This window comes from Coffea arabica, chromosome 11e (assembly GCF_036785885.1).
Source record: "Coffea arabica cultivar ET-39 chromosome 11e, Coffea Arabica ET-39 HiFi, whole genome shotgun sequence".
NCBI lineage: Eukaryota > Viridiplantae > Streptophyta > Magnoliopsida > Gentianales > Rubiaceae > Coffea > Coffea arabica.
In genome coordinates this window covers 62,618,151-62,643,008 of record NC_092331.1, presented here as the reverse complement: position 1 = coordinate 62,643,008, position 24,858 = coordinate 62,618,151, and the positions used below count along the sequence as shown (strand labels likewise).

General features: G+C 35.8%; 2 protein-coding genes and 2 long non-coding RNA genes across 6 annotated transcripts; 3 read left to right on the top strand and 1 right to left on the bottom strand.

Moving 5' to 3' along the window:
- Window positions 1-2,907: 2,907 nt before the first annotated feature.
- On the top strand, window positions 2,908-7,923 carry LOC113719536 (uncharacterized). Of its 2 annotated transcripts, none has more exons than XM_027244756.2 (10): window positions 2,908-3,415; window positions 3,657-3,726; window positions 4,278-4,402; window positions 4,796-4,904; window positions 4,986-5,049; window positions 5,134-5,189; window positions 5,263-5,370; window positions 6,513-6,662; window positions 6,957-7,127; window positions 7,201-7,581. In XM_027244756.2, exons 1-10 carry the CDS (start codon window positions 3,171-3,173, stop codon window positions 7,303-7,305), a joined length of 1,203 nt encoding a protein of 400 aa, XP_027100557.1. In that variant the 5' UTR covers window positions 2,908-3,170; the 3' UTR covers window positions 7,306-7,581. The 2 variants fall into 2 exon arrangements, with proteins under 2 accessions (XP_027100557.1, XP_027100556.1); XM_027244755.2 differs by having other exon boundaries at window positions 2,912-3,415; window positions 7,335-7,923.
- A 977-nt stretch (window positions 7,924-8,900) lies between these two features.
- LOC113719555 (DNA repair RAD52-like protein 2, chloroplastic) lies at window positions 8,901-12,215 on the bottom strand. The gene is made up of 4 exons (XM_027244780.2): window positions 11,496-12,215; window positions 11,237-11,274; window positions 10,764-10,855; window positions 8,901-9,249 (listed from the first exon to the last, which is right to left on the bottom strand). Exons 1-4 carry the CDS (start codon window positions 11,954-11,956, stop codon window positions 9,115-9,117), a joined length of 726 nt encoding a protein of 241 aa, XP_027100581.1. The 5' UTR covers window positions 11,957-12,215; the 3' UTR covers window positions 8,901-9,114.
- Window positions 12,216-15,912: 3,697 nt separating this feature from the next.
- LOC140021063 (uncharacterized) lies at window positions 15,913-18,583 on the top strand. Its single transcript, XR_011825040.1, has 3 exons — window positions 15,913-16,103; window positions 17,648-17,707; window positions 18,438-18,583. It is a non-coding gene; the product is annotated as an uncharacterized lncRNA (long non-coding RNA).
- Window positions 18,584-18,756: 173 nt separating this feature from the next.
- LOC113717687 (uncharacterized) lies at window positions 18,757-23,920 on the top strand. 2 transcript variants are annotated; one of them, XR_003454480.2, is made up of 7 exons: window positions 18,757-18,910; window positions 19,320-19,364; window positions 19,579-19,622; window positions 20,379-20,427; window positions 21,379-21,486; window positions 21,755-21,810; window positions 23,685-23,920. It is a non-coding gene; the product is annotated as an uncharacterized lncRNA (long non-coding RNA). The 2 variants fall into 2 exon arrangements; XR_011825039.1 differs by lacking the exon at window positions 21,379-21,486.
- Window positions 23,921-24,858: the final 938 nt, after the last annotated feature.

The window sequence follows — 24,858 nt, the reverse complement described above, 5'->3', positions numbered from 1 at the left end:
TTAGGTTCATGAGTAAAAAACTATTGCCTACATTGGTTCGAAAGACATAGAAATAGTAGTTAATATGTATATAAAGGTCCGAAACCTAATACTTTAAACTTTTGGATCAAAATTGGGTTCCTAACTTATATATTGACCCCTTTGATGGGTTCTCTCGAGGTGTTTCTCCCCTAACAGTGGTATCAAAACTTGGTTGCGAGATTGGATTACTCACAAGCACTTAAATCTCAGTAAACTGGCATCAGAGCGAGGTTCATGATTGGATTCTAGTTGATTATTGAGATCAAGTGGATTGGTGACTGTTACCAATTAAACAATTTAATGGATGGTATTCTCGTTTCAAGAGTTTGACAAGAAACATTGAAAGTGAAGGATGAAAAATCAAAAAATATGGAGATACTTGGTGGTGAATCTAGACAGGTGATTTGAACATCAACCGGTGAAGATATTCTCACAACTCCATAAGTTGATACTTCATTCCGAATGGTTATTAAATTCGGAATATGTTCGTTAGGTGGTGTGGCATGTGTTCTAAAAAAATTAAAAAAGATCTAATTTTCATATATCAGAAGACTTTGAGAGATACAAGTTTTTTCGCTTTAGGTAGAGTTTTGAAAATCACCAATGGCGAGACAGTCCTGAGAATGGGAAGAAATATGGTGATTTTACCACTTGTTGCTTCAATGGTTAAAAATAGGATTCACAAAAGATGATCCCAAGTTACAAATGGTGGTGAGAAGAAATCCTACAAAGGAAAACGGTGAATTGATGCATTTTCTCGCGAGTCAACTAGAGGTTGGATTGGAAGTAATACACATATTCATTTGCCGATTGAATCAATTTGGTGTTAGAACTGCATTGATTCGGATGTGTAGATCGGTACCATGTTATTTGGTAGTTGAAAACAAATAGTTGTTAAAAAAATATTCACCAAGGTAAGGATTTGTTAGGAAATTAATTTAATTTCTTTTAGTCAGGTCTCTTAATTTGTGTAGAAATAACTAGTTTTCTAATTAGTTTTAGTCATTTGAAATAGAAACCAAGAAATTTTCTATTTTGTTTAGGATTCAAAGTTATTTTCTATTATGTATAAGTTTAGAAATTAGCATTGATTTCATGTTGTTATTTGATTTTTGATTAAATAATATTCTCTATAAATAGGTAGATTGACATACTACAAAGAAACACACAATGGCACACTAAGGTGACATGTAACATTATACATAGGGTGTGAAAGAAAATTCTTGAAAGATAAGAGATGGTATACAAGAGTTAAATTAGAATTAAAGTTGTATTCGTATATAGGGTTTTCTTTCATAATAAAGAACGGATTTTCTTTTTGTAGACGTAGGTTCAATGATGAAACCACGTTAAATATTATGTGTCACTTATCTTTCATATTTGTGACTTATTTATTATTAAATTGTTGCATATTTGATATCTCAATAGTCGTGTATTTCGCATTTGGATCCTAACATTGAATAATAAAAAATCGGACAACATGATTAGAAGGAAATTTAAAAATGCATGATTGAACATGTAATTTGTTCAAAATATGTACAGTAAACTTTAGAAACCCATTAGAGAGATAGTGGTGATGGCCGAGGGAAGGAAAGAAGAAGAAAAGGTGGTGGCATGTCGTGGTAGTGGCAACTGAAAGATGGTGGAGGTGGTAATGGTGTAATAGTGGTGGTTGTGTGGTAATGAAAGAAGAAAGTATGAGAATAAAAAATAGAAAAAGAAAAGGAAAGAAAATAAAAAAAGAGAAAAAAATTAACAAGAAATGGGTTATCGGTACGACAATAAGTTAAAAAATGCTATTTCACATTAGTTTGAACGATGAGGGGATTGTGTGAATATTTCGAGATCATAGGACGACTGGTTGATATTCAGTGAAACCACAATGGAGTTTTCTATGTTAATCTTTTTATACATAAAGCAACCAGTTATTTCATTTATCTTTTTAGGTTAATTTATTTAGGTTAATCTTTTATATATATATATATATATATATATATATATATATATATATATAGATATATAAAGTTAGCCGTCACACCATTTAAAAAAAACTCAAAAACTTGTCATTTTAATCCCTCACATTTTTTGAATAAATTTTTTTAGTCCCTCACATTTGAAACTCGAATATAAAAATTTTGCCTAGTTTTTCCCAACAAATTATTTTTTTTCAATTTTCTGGCCAAAATGGAACATTTGATTTACACTTCGGTTATAGGTGGTGTAACCAACACATTATTAAGAATATGGTAGAAAGAAATAATAGAATAAGAGGTCTAATATAAGAGTCTTCATTGGTGTGTTTAACTGACTATTTATCACCATTGATGAACTTCAAAATAGACAATATTTACTAAATCAACAGCATACCTTCGAGTAAAAGCTTTCATAGCTAGTTGGTCAAAATGATGATCCCATTTTTCATGAGCAATAGAACGCATGCGTAAAGAATTTGATAGATGAAATTTAAAGGAAGGGGGAAAATCTTGTATTTTTTATTTTATTTTTGGTGAAGGGAAATGAATTTTGTCCCTCTTTTGTCTTTGAAACTATAGACACATGAGGTAGGCGTGCATTTTTTGTCGAAAAAAAAAATGAGAAAATGAGTTTTGGGACCAAATGCCCAAAATTTTTTTTAACTCAAGGACTCTTTTGGTTGATTTTAAATGTGAATGACTAATTTTTTTTTCAAAAAATATTAGAGACTATTTTGACAAATTTTCTAAAAAACTTTTGTATTATTACATGCTACTCATAATAATTGACTAGATAAGTACTTGGCAAGTAACCACTGAGTGGGAGCTTTAAACTTCGTCTGCAGTAAAAAAAAAAATTTCCAAGAAGATGTGAGAGTATTCCTTTAATTTTTTGGCCAAAGTACTTGAACCAGAAAAAGGAAAGGCCAAAAAAAAAAAATTCATTTATTCACACACGCTTCGCAAGTCCGGCTTCGTGCAACCGTGACGTCGGCATCGTGGCAGTGGCATTGGTACGTACCGGTGGCGTGAGTGTTCCTATCGCCTTGCAACTGTGACGGGCTATAAAGCCGTTACCCAGTTAGTTGGTTGATCCTTGGACAAGGCCGGCCGAGAAGGATCTGTTATTTCAAGCCGCTGAGGTGAAAACGTGGATAACTAATTGGGGGTTTTGGAATGGCGAGTTGTGTATGGACGCCGCGTATGCGGGCTACCTATTCTTCTGTATGCTTGGACTGCCGCCCCACCTCACGGAGGCGGAGGACAGGCGTCAATTTCAGTGGCCCCTCAGTTGTCAGATGTCGCAAATCTGACTCGCTGTTTATGTGCACCAGAAGAATCTATTGCAGCACCGCTAATGACAACGAAGCTAGGAGCAGTGACAAACAAACTGGAATTCAGCTTTACAGAGATATTGAGAGGTATGAATTTTGCTATTTCCAAGTTAATTTTCAACTTCTCCTCATCTTTGCACCATCCCTAAAATTTATTTTTCGGAAATTTCTTTCCACTGTTTTGCACCTGCTCTCGCCCTCCGTCCAACCAAAAAAAAAAAAAAAGGGTTCGATGTATACATGATTATTGAAAATTATATTCATGTTTTACCTTTTGTTCTATTCTCATTTCCCGCTTTCGTTAAATCTTCTCATGCGTCTTTTTCAGATTGCTTACGGAGACAGTTAAGCAATCTCAAGGTGATTGGCGAACTTCAAGCAACTGGAGCGAACTTGAGGTACTCTCCACTTTGACTTATCTAGTTCTCCTTTCTTGAGCATACTTTTAGCTTCATAATCAGTAAACTTGCTAGTTGATTTGTAATGAAATACATTTTCACATGTATGAATCCTGATGGAGTTGCATGTTTGTTGGAAAATAGGGCAGTCTATGCGCTTTGCTTATTATTGGCTTCCGATAAATCACACTGCACATCGATTTTACTACAGGAGTCGATAAGACTTTTAAGGTCTTCTATTCTGTCTGGTAGTTTGTTGTGAAACGAAAGAAAAGCCAAACCTCCATATTTATTCTTTTACCAATGAGTTTCTTTGGAAACAAAACTAAACCAATTCAAGTCTAGCAAAGTTTTCCAAATGCGATATGACCTACTGTTTCTTATTATGAAGAGGCTGTCTTGTTTGCTGTTTTGACTCTTAAATCTTTAGACGCAGCTATTACTATTATCTCACATAAATACCGTGCGAACAAAAGATAAGGGAATGAATTGAAATTCTTAAAAAAATATATATATTACTGTACTTATACAGCTTCGCTTAACCATTCCAGGGTGCATGGGTGTTGAGACCAAGAAATTCAAAACCAGTGTCCATTGTACATTTCATTGGTGGTATATTCGTTGGGGCTGCCCCTCAGCTTACCTACCGCTTGTTTTTGGAGAGCCTTGCAGAAGAGTGAGTGGTTTTACAATGCCAATATCTGCTCATCTCTGTATCTCAATTCCTTTCTTGTTTGACTACCAGCAGTTATGTATTTCATGCCATCGTCCTTGAAAATCTGATATTTCTGGTTTCAAATATTATCAACAGCTGAATTGTGATTCGGGCTTTAGAACATTGTATTCAGTTCTTTAATGTACTTTTTTTTATTCAGACGTTCCTGCTTTTGATGTTTTGTCTTTAAAAGCACCTATTTTTACTTTTATTAATTGGCTTTTTCCAGTCTGTTCCATTTTCTTTCTTTGCTCATGCTCTGAAGAGGAGGTGGGAGTGGAGTAATTATCACCACTAGCATCACCAAGAGAACTGGAATCCTAGTGACTTAGTTGTTTTGGTTTTGTGTGACAGAGGTATATTGGTTATCGCTACCCCTTATGCTAGTGGGTTTGATCACTTTCTTATCGCAGATGAAGTGCAGTTTAAATTTGATAGATGTCGTCGATTGCTTCAGGAACCGGTAAGTTTTGGCTTCTAAAATCAAGTGAAATGCAATCTGGATATGTCTCCTTATCTATTTCTTTGAAAAATTGTACTGCAGGAACAAGATCTTCCTTGTTTTGGCATCGGGCATTCTCTGGGATCTGTCATTCACCTATTGATCGGTTTAACAATTGAATTTTCTTCTATATCGTTTACAATACTATAGAATGAGCAGTAATTGATTAGATGAATCATCTGATTATTAGGCTCAAGGTATGCCGTGCAAAGAAATGGGAATGTATTGATGGCATTCAACAATAAGGTACTTGTGCATTTTTGTCCTTTCTGAGATATGTATGGAAATAAGGTACTGAACGTGATCCTTCAATCACTAGGAAGCAAGTATAGCCATTCCCTTGTTCTCACCTGTTCTCGTACCAATGGCTCAAAGCATTGGACCAATTTTGTCACAAGTTGCATCATCTCCAACAATTCGTCTTGGGGTGAGAATCTGAATTAAGCAAAGCTTGATGATCTTTAAATTCATTTATGCGATCATGGTAGAGGTGGAGAACTGAACCAAGAATTCTCTTTTTTAATACCAACCAATCACTTTTGTGACCCAATATATTATTTTATTACGACTTCAATTCCTGTTCGCGTTTTTGCTTTTTGTAATCAAGGAGTATATCTCTGGTATGGCTTAGAAAACTACACCATTGGATATTACTGCAGGTTCTGGACAAGATATCTTCGTATTGATCATTAGGAAAGATTTTTATTTTTTATTTTTTTAGTTACTTGTGTTGTTCATTAGATGTATATGATTGCCTTGTATTATGTGATATCATGCACACCCTGAAACAATTATTAGCAATTAGGGGATCTAGAAAATTTGGGATGAGTTTTATTCCGTCCGGCTACCTCTGATGGAGAATTGTCCTTCTTGAACTTTGATATTTTTTCATTTTAGCCTATCAAACTTCTAGTGATAAAACTATTCATTGGGTCATCAGTCATGTTTTTGCCTCAGCAGTAAGAGCAGAAGATTTTGCAGAACTGCGTAGTTTGCAACTTTTACGTGGCACAGGCACATTGGAACTGAAGCGTGTTTAAATCAAAAGAAGCTAGGACTTTCCATGTTCTGCCTGCTCTCTTGTCCTCTTCTCTGCACTTTCTATTCTTGGATTGAGTATTCCTTTCCCCTTCCTAGTTCGTTCTTCTTATACTTCTTGTTTATCTACTCTTCCCCCTCCCCGCAGACCTCCCTCTCTAGGTCTAAGAGGGGGGAGAGAAGGTTTTGAGTCTCAGTGAAATTTGGGAGGTTATAAAACCATGATTCTTTTGGTTTCATCCTTTCTGTTTTCTATCAATAAATTTCAGGATTCTCCATCGAGAGCTGGTCGCTAGTGTTTTTTTTTTTTTTTTAGATTTTTCTGATAGTGAATTTGTTATATATTTATGATTTTCAGGCAAAACAGATGGCTTTTCTTTTCCTTGGGTGCTATATGTAAATAATAGTGTTGGATAATATTTTACCTTTGTAGGTTTATCTAACTCTATTGGGTTGATGATCTCTTGCAAACTAATAAACTTGCTTCAGCACTGAATAATTAATTTTTGCTGTGGGGTTCAACATTTACAGGCAGAGATGACTCTGAAGCAATTAGAGAACCTTAGCCCTCCAATTATGAAGCAGGTTCTTCCTCTGGTTGAGCAACTTCCTCCATTATATAAGGAGTTGGTTAACGGGAGGGAGAATTTTACCCCAATACCAGAACAGACTAAAAGACTGGTAAGCTATTCTCAGCTGTCACCAGGTCTTGAATTACTTTATTAGTTGCAGGTATTAGTGAGTGTCCCCAGTTTTAATATTTGAGGTGCCAGCGCTTTTCCTGCATCTTATGTGTTAACATCCATCATCAGATATTATGTGTTAGGTAACTTTCAATGCATTCTTTAGTAGTCTGAATTTACTTTCTAATCAGCCTTTTGTCTTCAGCATTTAAATATTTTGTTGCACATAAAATTTGCTCCAGTTTTGTTTGCACCTAGCAACATTCAATATACTACAGTTATGACTTCACAGATAAGGTCTTATTATGGGATTTCAAGGAATCTTTTAATAAAGTTCAAAGACGATACGATTGATGAAACATCAGTACTAGCCCAGATACTTAGCTCAGAATCTGCTATCAGTTCAATGCTTGATATGTCCATACGCTCATTACCTGGGGATCATGGGCTTCCGCTCCAGCAGGTTAATTTGTTCTCAAAAATAATTTGCCTAAATTACTAAAGATTTATTTCTCATCTCTCTCTCTCTCTCACAGAGACACAAACACAGGCACGCATGCACATGCACACACGGAAACATGCGCAAAATTGGGCAGGGGAACTTGTGTCCAAATAAGATTCATACTTCATTTCTTGCTTGATATGTCACCTATCAAGGTTGAATGTTCAGGCTCTGCCAGATGTTCCCCCAGCAATGGCAGATGCGGTGAATCGGGGTGGAGAGTTTTTGGCATCTTTAACTGCGGGGACACCATGGGAGACAGTTGCCAAAGAAGTAAGCAATTCTCTTGGCAGGGACGCGAGACTTGTTCGTCCAGAAATGTCCAAGGACATGGACCTCCTTGTCAATGTAATAACTTCCTGGATGAAGGGAAACACAAGTACAAGACTTTTAAGGCCCTGATCAATCAATGACCATGCTAACGCTTTCAGCCTGCTGGAGTTACAGGTGGAGGAAAGGAAAAGACTTCAGACCTTCTTGCCCCCAATGTTGATATTTAACACTACTATAATATACAGAATTAAAACTTCGAAAGCTTGGGCTATAACCCTCCTTGTCAGTGTAATAACTTGGTTGATGAAAGCAAATACAAGTACCAGACTGCTAAGGCCCTTATCAATACACGTCTAACTCTTAAGGGATTTCTCCTAGTGGCGTTGCAGATGTAGGAAAGTAAGGACTTAGACCGCTCTCAAGTGTACGGAAAGCTGCAACCATAATAGGAGATAAATTTGAATCTGCCAAGTGTTCCCTTGTACATCTATTTTGGCATTACTAGTTTTATTTTGGCATATTTGTTAGTACCTCGTTATTTGTTCCCTTGTACATCCCGAAGTTACAGGAAGTTGTGCACGGTTACTTCTTAATCTCCAATGAATTGGGATAAATAGAATTACTTCAGCCCCTTTTCAGGCATTTAACCAAAAATATACACAAATCAAACAATTTGCCAAACGTCCTGAAAACTGTTTTGAGATAAGAACCAAACCGGTCCAACCAAATGCTGGGCGACTAAAATGATCGTTATCCCTACGACCGTACGTCCTAGCACGACATGCACAAATGAGGAAAGCATTCAGTCATGCGCAGAAAAAGGCATCCGTTCCTGCAATTACAAAATAGAATACTTCCGCACCCGAGAGAGAGAACCGAAACCGTTACTGAAGCTTCTGCTTTGCCCGGATTAAAACATGTCCAATTTCCTTATCCCAAGATAACCACCCGCTTTCAAGCACTGAGATGCTTCTGCTGTTGTAGTTGCTGGAATGGAACTGACAAATAAGCTAATGCAACAATCTCAAAACAAATGCTTAGTACCCTAAGTGACCTTCGACATCCTAAATCCTGGTAACTAGGATACCTTTAACCTACTAACTCTTTGCATATGTGCCCTTTAGTTTACCAACCGTGATTTGACCATTCGGTGTAGGATTTCGAAGTTCACGTCTGCCCAGTTTACCATTTGAATTGTGAATCACCATCCAGGTTGCAAATACCATCACTACTTTTACCTCCACATTTGCGTGCTGTGACCTCACTATCAAAGCACCATATAAACACGTTTCTCCAAAACAACATATATAAACATGACAGATATATGCTATAATTTCAAGCTGATTAATTGCAATTGTTTCTACCAGGAAGCCTATTTAACTACATCTGCAATTACAGTTTTCCCTGCCTTTCCTATTTTATGAAGAAATGGCGAACTCACACAGGTGACGAGAGACAAGGTGAAAACAGGAAAGGGGAAGGGTACTATTATCTCCAAATTCAACATTCCCAAATTCACAACCACCACTTAGTCAATATAGAGCAATTCATAGCCACCCTGTGCCAATATCTCTATTGACGACACGAGGAAAAAGATATATGTGCCGTATTTCAAGATAACATGTACAAACAACATTGAAACATGTTCTCAATAACAACTTCTGTGACTAGGCTATTAATCATGATAGAGATATAAGCCTAGTCCAAATCGAGCACATGCTCGGCAAAATGCGATTTCCTCTGCTGCAGCTACAAGATCTACAACCTGGCCATTGCTGGATGACACAGTCCCGGTTGATTCCCGGTGTGCCTGCACAAATTGTAGGAGGAAATATGCACTTCAAACAAAAATATTGGAGCAAAATAGTATATACTTACAACACATGCTAAAACAAATTTAGCAACCAAGATACAAAACTTCTCTCTGAAGTGTCTAAATCCAACCAATGGTCACAAGTACTCCACAGGCCAAGCTAACGTGTAGTAGCCTAGTTGGATAGCCAGGTTGGAAGGGTGGATGGGGGGTGGGGCGATTGCCCACCCTTAACCTCAGGGGGCTTGCACAGCAGGGAAAGTAATTAAATAGATACACAAAAGAGGATGGACATGGTCAACCATCATACTGAGCTTAACATGAACTGAACGCCTGAGACATCTAGGAGATCTTCTGAAATCCAGACAATTATTAACATCGAGGTGGCTATATGTACTACCACTATTAAGTTTTGGAAATCCTCTTGTATGCATTACAATAGGTTTCCATATCTTAGGAAGAAAAAAAATACTTCCCAACCCACTATAAGGGTGTTTTACACTGGAAAAGCCACATTGACTGTTCACTAGACTTTTTCAAATTGACATGTCAATGGATAGAAAATCCCCACTAGGTGATCAAAAACAGATTTCAGAACAAACATAGCCTTCTAAAGTGTTGCACTTCCTCCTACACTAATCTAGCTAAAGACCTCGTATTCAGCATATTACAATAGAGCAACATATCTAGTTCTGCTATTGATGGGCAAACATTGTTTATGATGGCAAGGAGGCCACACATGGGCATATATATTATGAACTGCTCATAAAAACGTAGTAGCCAATTAGAGGATAACATCAATTGAGCCTTTCCAACATCGATCTATTCAGTTTGGGCACCTCAACATCAAAGTTCAGTCTAAGGCAGCCCCTCCTACCAACTCAGCCCACAACTTGACAACCAATTCAACACTTGGCATCATGTGTACTAATAAATTGGAATGATGGCACAAGAATAAAACATTTGTAAGCATTCCATGTATCCCAAGTGGAGAACCTGCAATTGTAATAAATGCAGTCTCACACTAGTTATCTGGCAGAAAACTTTTAAATTCAAATTCAGCTGAAAAGTTCTCTGCTGCATAATTTTGTTTCGATGCCTTCCAAGAGTAGATTTGATGGGAACATGCTAAATTGCTAGCTAAAATTGCAGAAATTGCTTGTGAAAGAGGCTAATTTGCAAAAGAATTTCGATATTTAAGAGGCAAAACAAAGATTCGTTTGCGCATCTAAACTGGTGCTTCCCATAACCATTCCTTGTTCTTAATGAGCTTTATGTACGGAAGCCCGCACTATGAACAGAAGCAAAGCTTTTTAAACTATAACCATTCTCGGACATCCATAACAACAGAAAGAGACAAGCAATTAGGGAAGTAGAACCTAAATCTATTAAGCTTTTAGCTATTCTGAATGAAAAACGAAGAAACCAAGTGATGCAATACATCTCTACTTGTGCAAGTTGATTGATGCCCTAGAAAGTGTACCACATCAAAGGGAAGGAACAAGCCATACCTCACCATCCGAACCTCGTATGGTGACACGGTAAACCACTGTAACACTTCCATTCTCAGAGAAAATAACGTCGCGTATTTCACCACACCAACCTGCAAAAGAAGTGAAGAAGTCCGTGATGGAAATGTAAGAGGTGAAAAGAAAAAAGAAAGGATAACTAATCTGCAGAACTATTGAAGAGCCAAGATATGAACCAAGCACAGACTAGAAAGGGCATTTGGTAAGCAAGAATTTCTTTTTTCTCACAACCATCGCAAAGACGAAATGTAAATGGGGACGATGAATGAAAAGAGAAATTATGGTGATAAAAAAGGAGAGCCGTACAACATAAGCACAAGGGTTCGAACTTCTCCGACCTTTAATTTAATAAAGAAAAAAGTGAAAGATAAATCAGTAGTGTAAGAAAAGCAAGAGATAAGGAAATTAATTGGCTACAGAAAGGGGAGGGACATAGTAGTGAAGTGAGACATTACCTGGGGCATAAAAGCTTAACATGCGGTTGGCATGGTACCTAGCAGCAAAGCAAAGAAACAGGAAGACACCATTTTTAATTAAAAAAAAAAAAAAAAAAAACACTCGCATCAGTCAGACCGACAACGCAACGCAGTAGTATTCATATTCACTAATGACTTCATACTCGGAGTCAATTTATTGTTTTTATTTATTTAAGGGGAGGGAGGGAGTGGGAGACGACAAGACAATAAGCGCAGGTACAGGCACAGGCACACCAACCAGGGGATGAACGTAGGATAATGATCCCGATCCAGATGCGGAGCTGATTTGATGATGTTATCTGGAATTCTCTTGTTGAGGTCTCGGAGGATCTCGGCGAGCGGCCGAGTGATGCAGGAAGACTTGTCCAGCGGCACCACGTAATTGGAGGAGGAGGAGGATGAGGACGACGACGACGGCGGACTCCCTTTCCTAGTATCGCCATCGTTGTTGTTTTTGGTGTTTTGCGCACTGCCGCTGCCGCTATTGATATTAGTTATTCCATCGCTGCCTCCACCGCCGGCGCTAATATTTCTACCGCGATCCGCAGCTGACACCCGCAGTGTTCTTCTATCGAGTATGATACAGCTGCTTCTGAAATGAAGCTGGCTCAGTGTCACACGTGTCCGATCCCGGCTGAACACCACAGGTAAGCAAACCTCCGACGACGGCGGTCCCGATGTTGTCCTCTGAATTAACATTGTCAGCTACTGGCGGCTAAACACTCCCTCTACCAAACTCTGCCCTTTTTCGCTTTTCCTTTTTCTTTCGTATTTTTACCCCCTCCCTTCCAAATTTAGCACACGAGGTTGGAGTAGTTGGTTGGTTACTGGTTAGTAGTCGTCCTGCACGTAGCAGAGCAAAGAGCCGGAAAGTCCAAAGTCCAAACCATCCCTTACCTACTCACCAAAGCCCGTTTGGACTCATTTGGGTTGTTGGGACTCTGGAATTGGGAGTCTCGAATTTTCTTCTTTTATTTTCGCTGTTGATTGAATTGGCTTGATTTGACTAATGGCAATGGGGTTGATTTGACTCTCGATTTGACTAATCGCCCTCCTCGAACTTCAACCCTAAGATCGCTTTGCTCACGTGAATTTTAAGTATTACACTTTATATCTCACGCTTAATTTGTTAAGGAAATTAAACTGAAGGTATATTTTGGATGACCAAATTACCTCAAGTTCATTCTTAATACATATAAATAATTGTAGTATGGTACGTGCTTATTTTGTCAACAGTTCCTAAGGCTGCATTTGGTTCTATAATCTATAGTGTTGGTATTGAATTAGAATCACAATTATCCTATGAATTGAAATTTTAAAACCTCAGCATTCTTTTATTTGGTAAATGTATAGAATTGATTAGGAATTCAATTAAAATTCCAAATCTTTTGTTTGGACGGAACAAAATTCATTAAGAATTATAATTGCTTTACATATGGAATTTGCTTGCATAATAATTCCTTTTTTTGTGTAAGAATTCTTTTTCTGCTTTCAAAGAATTAAAATATTTTATGCCTTGTAAGTAAAAAGAATCCGTTTGGATTAGCTATTTTTTGGGGTGTTTTTGAAAAATTTTACTTTAACAGAGTTTTTAGATTATATTTTGGGATATTTAAAAGTAGAAGAGTTTCTAGAATATATTTTGAGATATTTTTTAAAATTTTAAAAAAATTTAAACTAATGTTTAGATTATCTTTTAGAGTATTTTTTAAAAATTTTTATTGTATTTGAAAAACTAGTTTTTGAAAAACAGCTTATGACATTTGTTTCAATTATTCTAGCATTTACATGGGCTACCTCAGGCATTATTCAGTTAGATGACTTGAACAATTCAATTTAGTATTTCGCCATCTTTTAGCTTTTTAATTTTTATATTATGTGACTTTGTGTTCAAACAACCACTGTGTATAGACATTAACGTCATTAACATATATAGCTAAATGTGTGAATGCCATTTCCTCAAATTGAACTCAATTGCTGACGTGGCGCTCTCCCATTGGTCAATTGGTGGTAGTCCTCCAGTTGATTCCAATTTGATGAGTTGTCCTCCTCTGATTGGTTGATTGGTGGTAGTCCTCCCAATTGTTTATGAAAATAGTGATGTGACCAGTTTTGATTGGTCACTTGTGATGAAATTTGTCCTTCTTTTTTTCTTCCCCTACGGATTTCTTTTTTTGCTATACTCGGGTGAATTGTTTTGTTTTTTATTTGTTAGATGTTAATGCAATATTTTTTTTATTTTTATCGAAAAAATGCCTTTTTCTGCGATTAATGGTTCGTTGGTTATTTGGGTCTTTTTTTTTGGGATCCAACGAATTATATTAAAAAAATGGGTTTTTTAAATCTCCTTATGTAATTTATTGTTCATGTTTACTTATTAACATATATAGCTAAATGTGTGAATGCCATTTCCTCAAATTGAACTCAATTGCTGACGTGGCGCTCTCCCATTGGTCAATTGGTGGTAGTCCTCCAGTTGATTCCAATTTGATGAGTTGTCCTCCTCTGATTGGTTGATTGGTGGTAGTCCTCCCAATTGTTTATGAAAATAGTGATGTGGCCAGTTTTGATTGGTCACTTGTGATGAAATTTGTCCTTCTTTTTTTCTTCCCCTACGGATTTCTTTTTTTGCTATACTCGGGTGAATTGTTTTGTTTTTGATTTGTTAGATGTTAATGCAATATTTTTTTTATTTTTATCGAAAAAATGCCTTTTTCTGCGATTAATGGTTCGTTGGTTATTTGGGTCTTTTTTTTTGGGATCCAACGAATTATATTAAAAAAATGGGTTTTTTAAATCTCCTTATGTAATTTATTGTTCATGTTTACTTAATAATGGTGAAAAGATCGTATTTAATTGGCGATTTCTTGCAGTAAATCGTATTTAAAAAATGTTTCGTTTAATTGCGTTTTTTAAATTGCGTTTTTTTCCTTGATGATGTTAACAACAAAATTGCCCTTTTTCTCCTTCGCGAAAATGCATCTATTTATCAATACTTTGCAGTTAATTGTTAGTAGCTACTTAATAATGCCTTTCGTTTTGACCATCAAATGGATAGTCTTTAATTAGCGATTTCTTGCCGTTGTTAGAAAAAAAACCTTTCTCCTAGAACAAAATGATTATCGATTTTTACAATTGATTATTAGCAATTGGTTATTGTTTAATTGTTGGTTTTTCCTTGTCATTTTATTTGTTATTGTTAATAGTTACTTAATTAGTTGTCCTGCGTTTTTACCTATTATAAAAGAATACCTCTTTATTAATCTTTTCCCAAGAAAAAACTTCTTCCGTATATTTGCCTGGAAAGTTGCACTTTCCCGTTACTTGCATCGATTTTAGAATCTATTTTCTGCCTCAGCTATCACTTCCGATTACTTTCATTTGATGGACAAGTTAGGACGTCTATTTTACAATATTACCCACCCTTTGAATTTCAATTTTCTCTCTCTCTAATTGCGGTTCCTCTTTTTCTATTTCTTAATCAGGGTCATGTTTGTAAAAAAGCTATGGCCGTCACTGTGGAGTCCTGCCTGCAATCGCCTTTCACCTTGCTCTCTTCAGGGATAATCCGGTGCTTTCCCTTTGCACAGTGGTTTTTAGCATTGCCTGCCTTGCCATAGCAGGAGCTCGGCGGCTTACCATCATGATTGGTGGTAGATGTGCAGCTGCTGCATTTTTTCTTCTAATCCTTTCCAGTTGCTTTTTCGGTCGACACAAAAAAGGTGGGCTATCAACTTGCTTCTTCTCTTGCTCTCGCTTTTTCTAGACTTTCTCGTTGCTAATTTTCTCAATTTGTTTCAGCTTGCAAAACTGCTGTTGCTGGTGAGTGTCTTGCTCCAACCTCATTTTACTTACTCTCTTGGCATTTGTGTGACGCCCCGAAAATTAGGAGATTGTTTGTAAATAAGATACTAAAGTGTATTTCTTTGGGTTTGATTTAAAACCTTATTTTGTTTTAAAAAGATTAGAAACCCTAAAATTTTAATCAAAAAAACCCTAGTTTACTTGTGATTAACTGGTTTCCTTCAATATCTCATCTTTTAATAGAAACTCTAAATTCAATTTATGGAATTGGAAAATCCCTCATGTTATTTTAAAAATGTCCCTTTATTTGGAAATTATTATTTTTATTAAGGCTTGCTACCCCATTTATTCCACGATAAGTGTAAATAAACCTAGAAAGTAGGTTTTCACCTTTGGTTTTAAGATCGGAGTAAAATTAGGGTTTTCGCAATTTTTCACCGGATGAATTTTCGGTACAAAGTAAGGATTAAATTTGGAGATTAAAAGTGACTTTTAAGTGAGAAATAATATGTGAGTAGTAGCAATGATATAAGGTTAGTGAATGGGAAGTAAAAACCCTAGTATGTGAGTTTTAAGAAAAACGGCGCCAACCGGCGGGTCCCGCGCACTACCGTTTGAACGCACCACTTGACCACCACTTTCTTACTGTATAAGCTCATTACTAATTGAGCAAAATATCTTCCCCCTCATGATGATAGCTTGACCGAATGTGTGGCTCAAATGCAAGGAAGAAAGAGAAAATTTTGTGGTTGAGATTAAACCAAGTGTTAGCCAAACTTGTGGCTAGAATTAATTCTTATCTTTCCATCTTCTTATAAGACAAACTTAGCTTCATTTCCTTCCATTTCTGCATCATTCCAGCCGACCAAGAGAGAGAGAGAAGTGAGAGCTTGAGCAACCACATTCCTTCTTGATTCACACCAACCAAGTGCTAAGCTAGAAATCTAAACCGATTGATTGCAAGTTTGGAAGCTTGGGAAGCTAAGGAACCAAGAAATTTCAAAGGAAGTGAACTATCACTCATCCAAGCCTTGTTTTTGAGGTATTCAATCTGATCATGGTCCTTGATCTTTTAAATCTTGTGTTAAGATGTTATTTAGCTTAAGTTTTGGCTTGATTTCAAGATGAGCAAGTGATTGTGATGATTATTGGATGAAATAATCAAATCAGGGTTTTGGGGATTTGCTGCCAAACTTGATGTGTGACTCACATATGTTGTAATTAAGGTTATATAAAGGGTTTTGGTAGTGATTAGAACAAGAAATTGAGGAAAGTTACATTAAAAACTGAAAATCCCAGAAATCTGGAAAATTGTTCTTCCATTCTGCCCGTTTTTGTAGCCCTATGTTAGAGGCCTAATTGGCCTTTGGTCAAAACATGAAAGTTGTTCAGAATGGTATTTTATAGGTGCCCACAAAATTTCAGCTCATTTGGAGCATCGTAGCTTGTGAAAAGACGAAAATACCCTCGCTGATCTAGGTCACTTTCCAGAATTCCGCGTGGACAGTTCAGTCCTTTTGATTGAGTTTATTCACTATGATCCGTTTAGATTTAGCCTTTCACCGAAACATGAAAGTTTTATTACCCTGTCTTAGCTTCGTAACGCCTCCAAGAACACCTTAATTGGATCTTGGTAGACTGAGATATGGTCATGTGAGTGAAATGCGGCTGATTAGCCGAATAGTTGAAACCAGGTTACATGAGTTGGGAATTTGATCAGGTTACATTGAAAATTTGACTGAGTGCTCTTCATGAAAGTTGTAGTGTTCTGAAGTAGCTTTAAAATTCCTCTAAGAACACCTGAATTGGATTTTTGTACACTGAGTTATGTTCATTACAGTGTTCTGCGTTTAAACAGCCGACGAATTAGTTTCTGGTTTAGTAATTCGAGAATTTGACCAAGTTACATTAGAAACTGGACTAAGTGACCTTCATGAATATTGTAGCTCTGTATCTTAGCTTCGAAACGGCATAGGTTTCATTTTAATCCGATAAGCGTAGCCTCGGATATGTTATTTCCGCATTTGTACGTCAAATCTGTTTTGAACTAAATTGAATTTCTGCACTTGTACTTAATACGATTCTTGTTATTATGATATTGTGAGCCTATGGAACGGCTCTTGACATGAATTGCTGATATGTATAATGTTGGGTTGTGTTTGAGAAAAACAATGAAGCCTAAAAGGCTGGAAAATTAGGTAAACACAAAGGGCATGCTGCCCGAATTTTTACTCGAGGACTAGAAAACTATATTAGCGACTTGAGTGAAGGTTAAGTATTTATCACTTGAACTAGTAAAGACCTTTGCTACTATGTTTCTTGAGTGTTATATGTTAAGACTTGGTCGAGCTCGTACCTTGAGGAAAAGACTTAATGGCCAATGTAAACTTGTATTTCCATGTACTTTCAACTCAAGTGTTATTTCCAAGTATTTATGCTACAAAACCTTATGATTTGAAAAGCGAGCAAGTGTTTCGCGAGTGTCTTTCAAATGAATTTCAATTGGTCGATTTTTAATGAATGGAATGTTAACGTTTCGAATTCGACTCGTGTTTCAAAGTTCTCAAACTGGAATTTTTATCGCAGATCTGGACTCCAAGCCTGGAGTGTAATTGAACGTGAATAATTGAAGCACTATATCTTTTGGTGAGTGCTTTCAAATACCGAATTGCACTAGATACTTGAACTTGATACGTGACCAATATGAGTACATGTTATATACGTGAATTGTTAGGGCAAGAGTGTACTTTATCGCACTTGCCCTTACGTGATATACTTGTTTATTGTTGCAATTGACTTGATATACTTGTTTATGGTGCGCGCACTTCCTGGAATTCCAGAAACCCTGCGGCAAGTTACTTGAGTCGAGCCGGCAAGGGCTTGGTCGATTGGGTAACGAACCCTGGGTCTCTTGTTTTGTCGAGTGGAGTGATATCTTCTCGGCTAAACGGTATACTCGAGTATTACCACACGTGTTTATTGAGGATTTTGGGCCCAGTAGGGGGTGAACGGTGGACGGAGAGTCGTGTAAGTGGTGTTCTACTGGATTGGTTACCTACTTAAAAGTTGACGGAGTGTCAACTGTTACTTGATCAAGCTCTGGAGATGCAATGGAAATTTGGCTCCTGAGAGCCTTCCGTATCCTTATACTTGAAAGTGATTATTGCTTATTGGATTGCTGTTCCTTTTGAAAATCGAAAAGCACTTTATACGTGCTCATTTGGAAATTTGCTACTTGAAATATTATTGTCCACTCTTATGAGTTTTGATGCCGTTAACTTGCTACATGGATATTCATACTTTTAAAATGGGCAATTTGTTATTTGAAACCTCACTGGGCTTTTAGCTCATTCCACGCTATTTGTTTTCCTTACAGGAATACGAGTGAGGCGTGAGTCGTGAACAGACTAGCGTAGTCTAGTTGCTCTTGAAATTGTTTTGACTTTTGACTTGTACTCGCGCTATTCCTCGAATGGAACATGTTGTACTTGGATTGTATACATTTTGAACTAGTTTGGTGTATTGAGGCTTTGTACCTCGATTTCTATCAATGTAAATTATAAGCTTGAATTGTGAATGTTATTTATGGTTCATGGATGTGTGTACATGACTCGATTGAGATAGTGAGTGAGTCCTGGCGAGAGCTGGGCAGGCGGTCCGCCGAACCCTTTGGTACGCCTTAGGTGGAGGTGGGGTCGTCACAATTTGTTGTGTTTTTTCCCCCAAAAATACTCAGCTTAGTACCTTGTTATTTTTCCTCATTCATCCGCTTCTTTCTTTTCTCGCGCATTGGTTTAATTTTCTGCATTTGTTTTGTCTTGCAGAGCTCCTCTTGCTGCTATGTTGCTGGTAAGTTTCTTCTACAAGCAAACATTTATTTTACTTCAGGTTACTCAATCATAATTTTTTCTTCAGATTACTCAACCATATTAAAAATCTTTTTTTTCCCCTTTTCATTTTTCCGCGCATGATTCCTCGAACCCATCTGCTCTAATATTCATCCCAAAGACATCTTCTTTACACCCCCAATTTTAATTTGGATGGTCTGCATCAAAATTAGGGATGCCCAGATATTAGAAATTCACTAGCTTTTGCTCCAGTCTTGGGATTCAAATTTTGCATTCTTTTTTTTTACAACTTTCTACTGTTCGATGTTTCCTGTTTCATTTAATAGAGTTATCTTTTTAATACAAGAGGGAAAAATTATGATTACTTCAGGTTACTCAATCATTTTTTTTCTTTCTTTTTTTTTGGGCAGATTGGAAGGCAACAGTTGTTTGTCTCATATTTTATGAGAAAAAAGGTAGACCTGAGTTTTTTTCCTACAAATTAATTGGTGATCATTTTGTTTCTATCTTGGAGAGTCGGCTATTTTTCCCTTCTGTCTTTAAGATCTGACAAATACTTTTTTTATTATCGATTTTTTTCCTATACACTATTACCTTTATTGTTGTGTGATTATTCTTTTCTTGTGTTTTTCTCTAACTTGTAATTGATATGTGCCTTTTTCTTTTTAGAAAATTTTTGGTCCTTCTTCTCTCCGGCATTCTCTTTCCTCATGGTGAGTTTTCTAATTTTTGCATCCGTGCTTACTTTTATTTTTTTTCCTGAGCTCTATTTTAAGTTTTTTATTATTGTTATAGGTGTTGTTGCTGTTTATATTTGGAGGATTTTTTTTGTCCACTTTTTTAATTTGCAGTTATGGTTTCTATATATTTTTCTCTATATATGAGTAGCAAAAAGTAGTTCCTACCTTTATATTTGATTTCAGGTTTTCATCTTTAAGATCGAAGAACTCATTAAACGTGGCAAAAAAAGGTTATTACCTTTTTGTTTGATTTCATGTTTTTATCTTCAGGGCTAAAAGAACTCATGAAAATATAATGGATTTTAATGCCTTAATATCTGCTTTCCTTGCTGAAAAGTTTTCTATGATTTTTTCAAAATTTCCCCTCAACTTATTTCCTAATCATTCACTTCAAGTAGCACAGCATACTGCATCGTTTATTTGCAAAATACCAAAACAAACAGGTAGCGTTTGTATAAATCTCCATTTTTGAGTTTGTGAAATAGAGGAAAAGAAAACGTGGTCTTAAATACCAAAGTTCATGTTTTGTAGCTACTGCTTTTCAATTGTGTTGTTGCAGTTTGTAAGAATTATTATGGTGCTCTCAACAATGGAGACCACGTTTGTTTTAATTGCTGATTTTCAATTTTTTCTATATGCCCTCTCTATGAGCTAAAGCTCTCAAGAGAATATCAGCAAACTTATTGGTTGATTTTTCTTTCTCTAAAATTTTTTGTTTTTCCTTTGCAGTTGAGCTTTCACTGACATGCTCACTTTGACTAAATCAAACTTGTGCATGGTAATCAAGTGACTTCTAAGGTTTTCTTTTCTATCATTGTGTATATTTTTCTTGGCTGTGATTCTTTATTTTTTTTCCTTATAGTTTTAGTCTCCAATTATCACTTGATGGTTATTTTGATTTTACTGGTTGTTTTTTGTGATTGTGATGGGTCCAGAAAGAGAGAGGGGGTACAGTTAGTTCATTTTGCAATTTAATTGCTTGTTGATCTTTCCAGTTTCTTCATCTGTTAGAATGGTGAAATTTTTTTACAGAATTTTTTGAAGCCAAAATAACAAAAAAGATGTCAAAATCTGATTTTAGGAGTTATGATACTTTCCCACGAGTCTAGAAGATTAGGGCTATACTGCATTTTATTGTGCGCATATTGGGATATTTGGGTCTTTTGATCTCTCTTTCCTTTTGTCTAATTTAATTAGATTTCAGCTGTCAGCCATGTATTTTTCTTTAATTTTGTTATATATGTTTTTTGTTTTCCTAAGCAAGTCCCTCTATTTTTCAAGTGGATAGCTAAAAGTTATATACTTTGTCAACTATTATAAGCTATAAAGGTAAGAAGAAGGCATATACTAATGATGCGGTTCATGCTGCTCTACAAGTGATAATGTCTCTTCTTCTTAGAACTGATGGATTTTGAACAAAGATGTGTTTGTGAAGTTGGTGTATTCACTGGTAAGGTCCATAGAACTCGAATTTGTGGAGAAAATGGACCGTAATGGTATAAAAGTACTTAGTTTATTATATAGCTTGTAATCCAAACCTTTCAAGAAATAATTACGTGGCCTGGTGTTTGTCGATAGATTTAATAAACTTTTGTGCTAAATAGGTGCCATGTGTCTTATTGTTTCATCTTACACAAGATAATTTCCCGGTGGACACACTTGTGAGTATTGCACTTTCCCAAGTCCTTTCTTTTTGGGTGCAAATTTAACATTTTAAGCACTTTCTTAGGTGTTCTTAATTGCTAAGAGCATTGGATACAAGGGGCATATCATCATGTCAATCGCCACATCATAGACAACCTAAAATTTGAATTAAGATGTCCCTTGTTCACTCCTGGTAAGATCCTTAATGTGTTGTTGTAGCTTTTGCTAATTTTGTTGCATACTGCTAGGACCAAGAGAGGTTGACTGAACATGAAATGTGAGTTAAGTGTTCCCGAACATTTCGGGATTGTTATGATGTTAGTGTTTTTTCTTCTTGCTCTCAAATTAAATGGTGACATGCGCATATTTCTTAGCCTTTGGTTTCTATTTTTCAAAATTTCTTCTTTTCTATTCTTTTATGAATTTATTTTTGTTAATAATGTATTTTTCTGGTTTTGCAGGTGCAAATGATGAAGATTTTGTCTGCTCAATACTCCTATTAAGTTTCTTCTTCCAGGTGAAATAGATTTTAATATTTCAAGAAGATAAAGTTCTCAATTCTTGTGATTTAATGATAATTAGCTCTTGCCTTCTAGGCTGCCTACAAGTTTATGTTATTGGATTTATTTCCTATATTGAAAAAACAGTAAATTTTTTGCTTCTTTCATGGATGTATGCTTACTATTGTTTTGAGTACGTGGTGAAATTTTAATATTTTTTTGTTGTGTCCTATCTGCTATAATTTAGATAAAAGATCGTGTCCTTAATTTTATGTTTCTCAGATATGAATGGAATCTTTCGGATTTGAGTTTGGACTAGAGGCTGGCCTTTTTTTAATCAAACTGGATTTTTTTGCTGGTTTTAGTAAAATTTTCTTTATTATTTTCCTTTTGTTTCAATACATATTGCTAAAATCTAATTGGAGTTCAAATTCTCCTTTAGAATTTTCACTCCAGAAAATTACATATAGTTTATTTGATGATACTATTAACATGTTTACAATTACTAGAATGTCCTTGAACTGTGTATTTTCAACTTGAAACTACAGCATTCCTGTTGGCCCAGCTTGTTCCTCTTTTTCCTCTCCCCTTTCCCGACCCCAATAAAAAATTCCCTTGCACGCCTCTTTTATTTTGTGATATGCTATAAGAAGTCTAATTCCGGATCATATTCCTAGACAAAATATTATTGAAGGTAGTGGGGCTTTAGGCGTTGATTCTTTGTCTTTGTGTATAAGTAGGTCTTGGTGTGTGTTCTTCCCTTTCTAATGCTTGCACGGTAATTTGGATTTCTCAGTCAGATTTGGTGGTGATAAAGTAAATTATTACCTGCGTCGTATAGATGATCATTGTTTTTTGTTTTCTATATCCTTCACCTGCATTGGTAGTTTGGTTCGTACATGGCTGAATGGTTGAGGTTGTCAAACTTTTATACAATTAGTTTCTATTAAATGAAAGTTTTTTTTATTGACAAAAGATGCGAAAGTACTAATGCTCTTAGTCACTGAAGTCACTATGCAGTCTCTCATAGCAAACATGGAAGATTTTATTTGATGAATATATGGAGCTGAAGCCTTTTGGTAGAAGAAAACTTTTTAAATTTGTGAGGGATGCTTTGAAATTCAAAGCAATTAGAATACATTTATTTTAGTCTTTTGCTGTTTTTTTTAGATGCATTATTGATTATTCGTTTGTATTTTTATAATTGTCTTTTGGGATCCCCTTGTATTCTAGCTGTATTCTTTTTCTCCTCTAGTTAGCTATGGAGTTATGGCTATACTCTACCCACTTGTACGTTGCAGCTATTCTTCTCACTATTTCTTGATCAATATGTCTTCCTATCGGTGCACAAGCAGTATTTTATTAACAGTTTCTTTTTTCTCCTTTTTGTTTGGGTACTTTCTTTTCATTGATGTTTTACCTTGTGATCAAGAGATTTTTATTTTTACTGCCTGGTGTTGAAATTGAAACTATATAGTTTTGGGGGAAAATGATGTTAGTGCTTAAATATATATATATATATGAAAATTGAGAAAGATTGGTCAATTCATCATGCATATTTTGTTATGCCACCTTCATCTCGTACAAGTGTTCAATAAAATGTCCAAACAAACCATGCAAGACTGCCCTCTTGAGTTTTACAAGCATTTGTAATTCGGAACTTCTTTGTGAATTTAGCCGAGGGTTGTAATATAGTTTGTTGGTGAGTTTGTAGACCTTGCCTCCAATTGAGAAAAGCGTGGCATTGGTGGTTTTAGAATGAGATGTAATTTCCAAAACTGTTCCAAAATTATGTAGTTATTATTATTTTTTATGATGATTGCTGTGAATTCGGATATAATTCTTATATAGTCAATTAAATTGGATGCAATTTATGAATTGTGAATATTAGGTATTTAAACTAAAGGTGGGAGAAGAAGAGCACGACATTTGGCGAGTCTCATTAATAGACTATACTCGAAGATGAGATTGTGAGTCCAATCCTAATGGTCAGACCAGACCTGCAGTTTTGCGAGATGTTCTTCATCATTGTTCCAGTTTGCAGTTGTATTATTTCATGCTGTTGCCTGAACAGGCATGATTACACAAGGTTGAGAATATTTGGTAGCATTTGCAAATATTTTTTCACCTTCTGATGTACAGTAATTTTCCTTTTGCATTTGCACGCTGGGCAGAAATGGGGAATAATATGAAATCCTACTACGCATTTCTGGGCACGTCTGAAAATTACACCGCGCATCGCGCGGTGTTCTCCTCCTAGTCTTAACAACAGTTTGAATGGAAAGTTTATCATTAACATTTAACTAGTCAATATAGAAAGTAAAGTGTATATATTTAAATTTTAGGGGTCAAAAGTGGTTACAAAGAATCAAGTTCAAGAGGACAAAGTGTAATTGGCCCTAATTAATATTCAAAAAAAAAAAAAAGGAGTTCAAAAGGAAAATTATGGCAAGAAAAGATTTAGACGAGCTTAGATTGGGAGTTTATAAGAGGAGAAAAGAAAAGAAACGATGAGGATAAGTTATAGAAGAAAAGGAAAAAATGATTTTCTTCTCAAGTTAATTGGAAATCTAGGAAAGAAAATAAATAATTTTGACACATTGCATTTTTATACACTGCCAGTGTATCATTTCCTTCACACTAATAAGTTTAGATCAATGCCATATAACATAAATTCAAAATTGATACTAGTATAAAAAAATCACTACATTGTTAGTGTACAAAAAAATTATTCTTATGATTTGATTTTTTAACATTTTGTGAATAAACTTTGCATTTTAAATACAATGATTAAGTGAAACTTTCCTTTCATTTCTTCACATTTTAAGGAGGAAAATTATTTAACCAATCTATCCCTCCATTTCCCCTTCTTTTCCCTCCAAATCTCGACTCCCAAACTAATCCTAAATGTCTCAGTATGTGTGTGTGTGTGAGAGAGAGAGAGACAGAGAGAGAGAGCGGGGGAGGAATAGCGTGCTGAATTACAGTCAATCCTTTCCTTCTTTCGAACCATTACTACTTTACTAGATATACTTTTGTCAATATACCAAAAATTAGACTAGAGA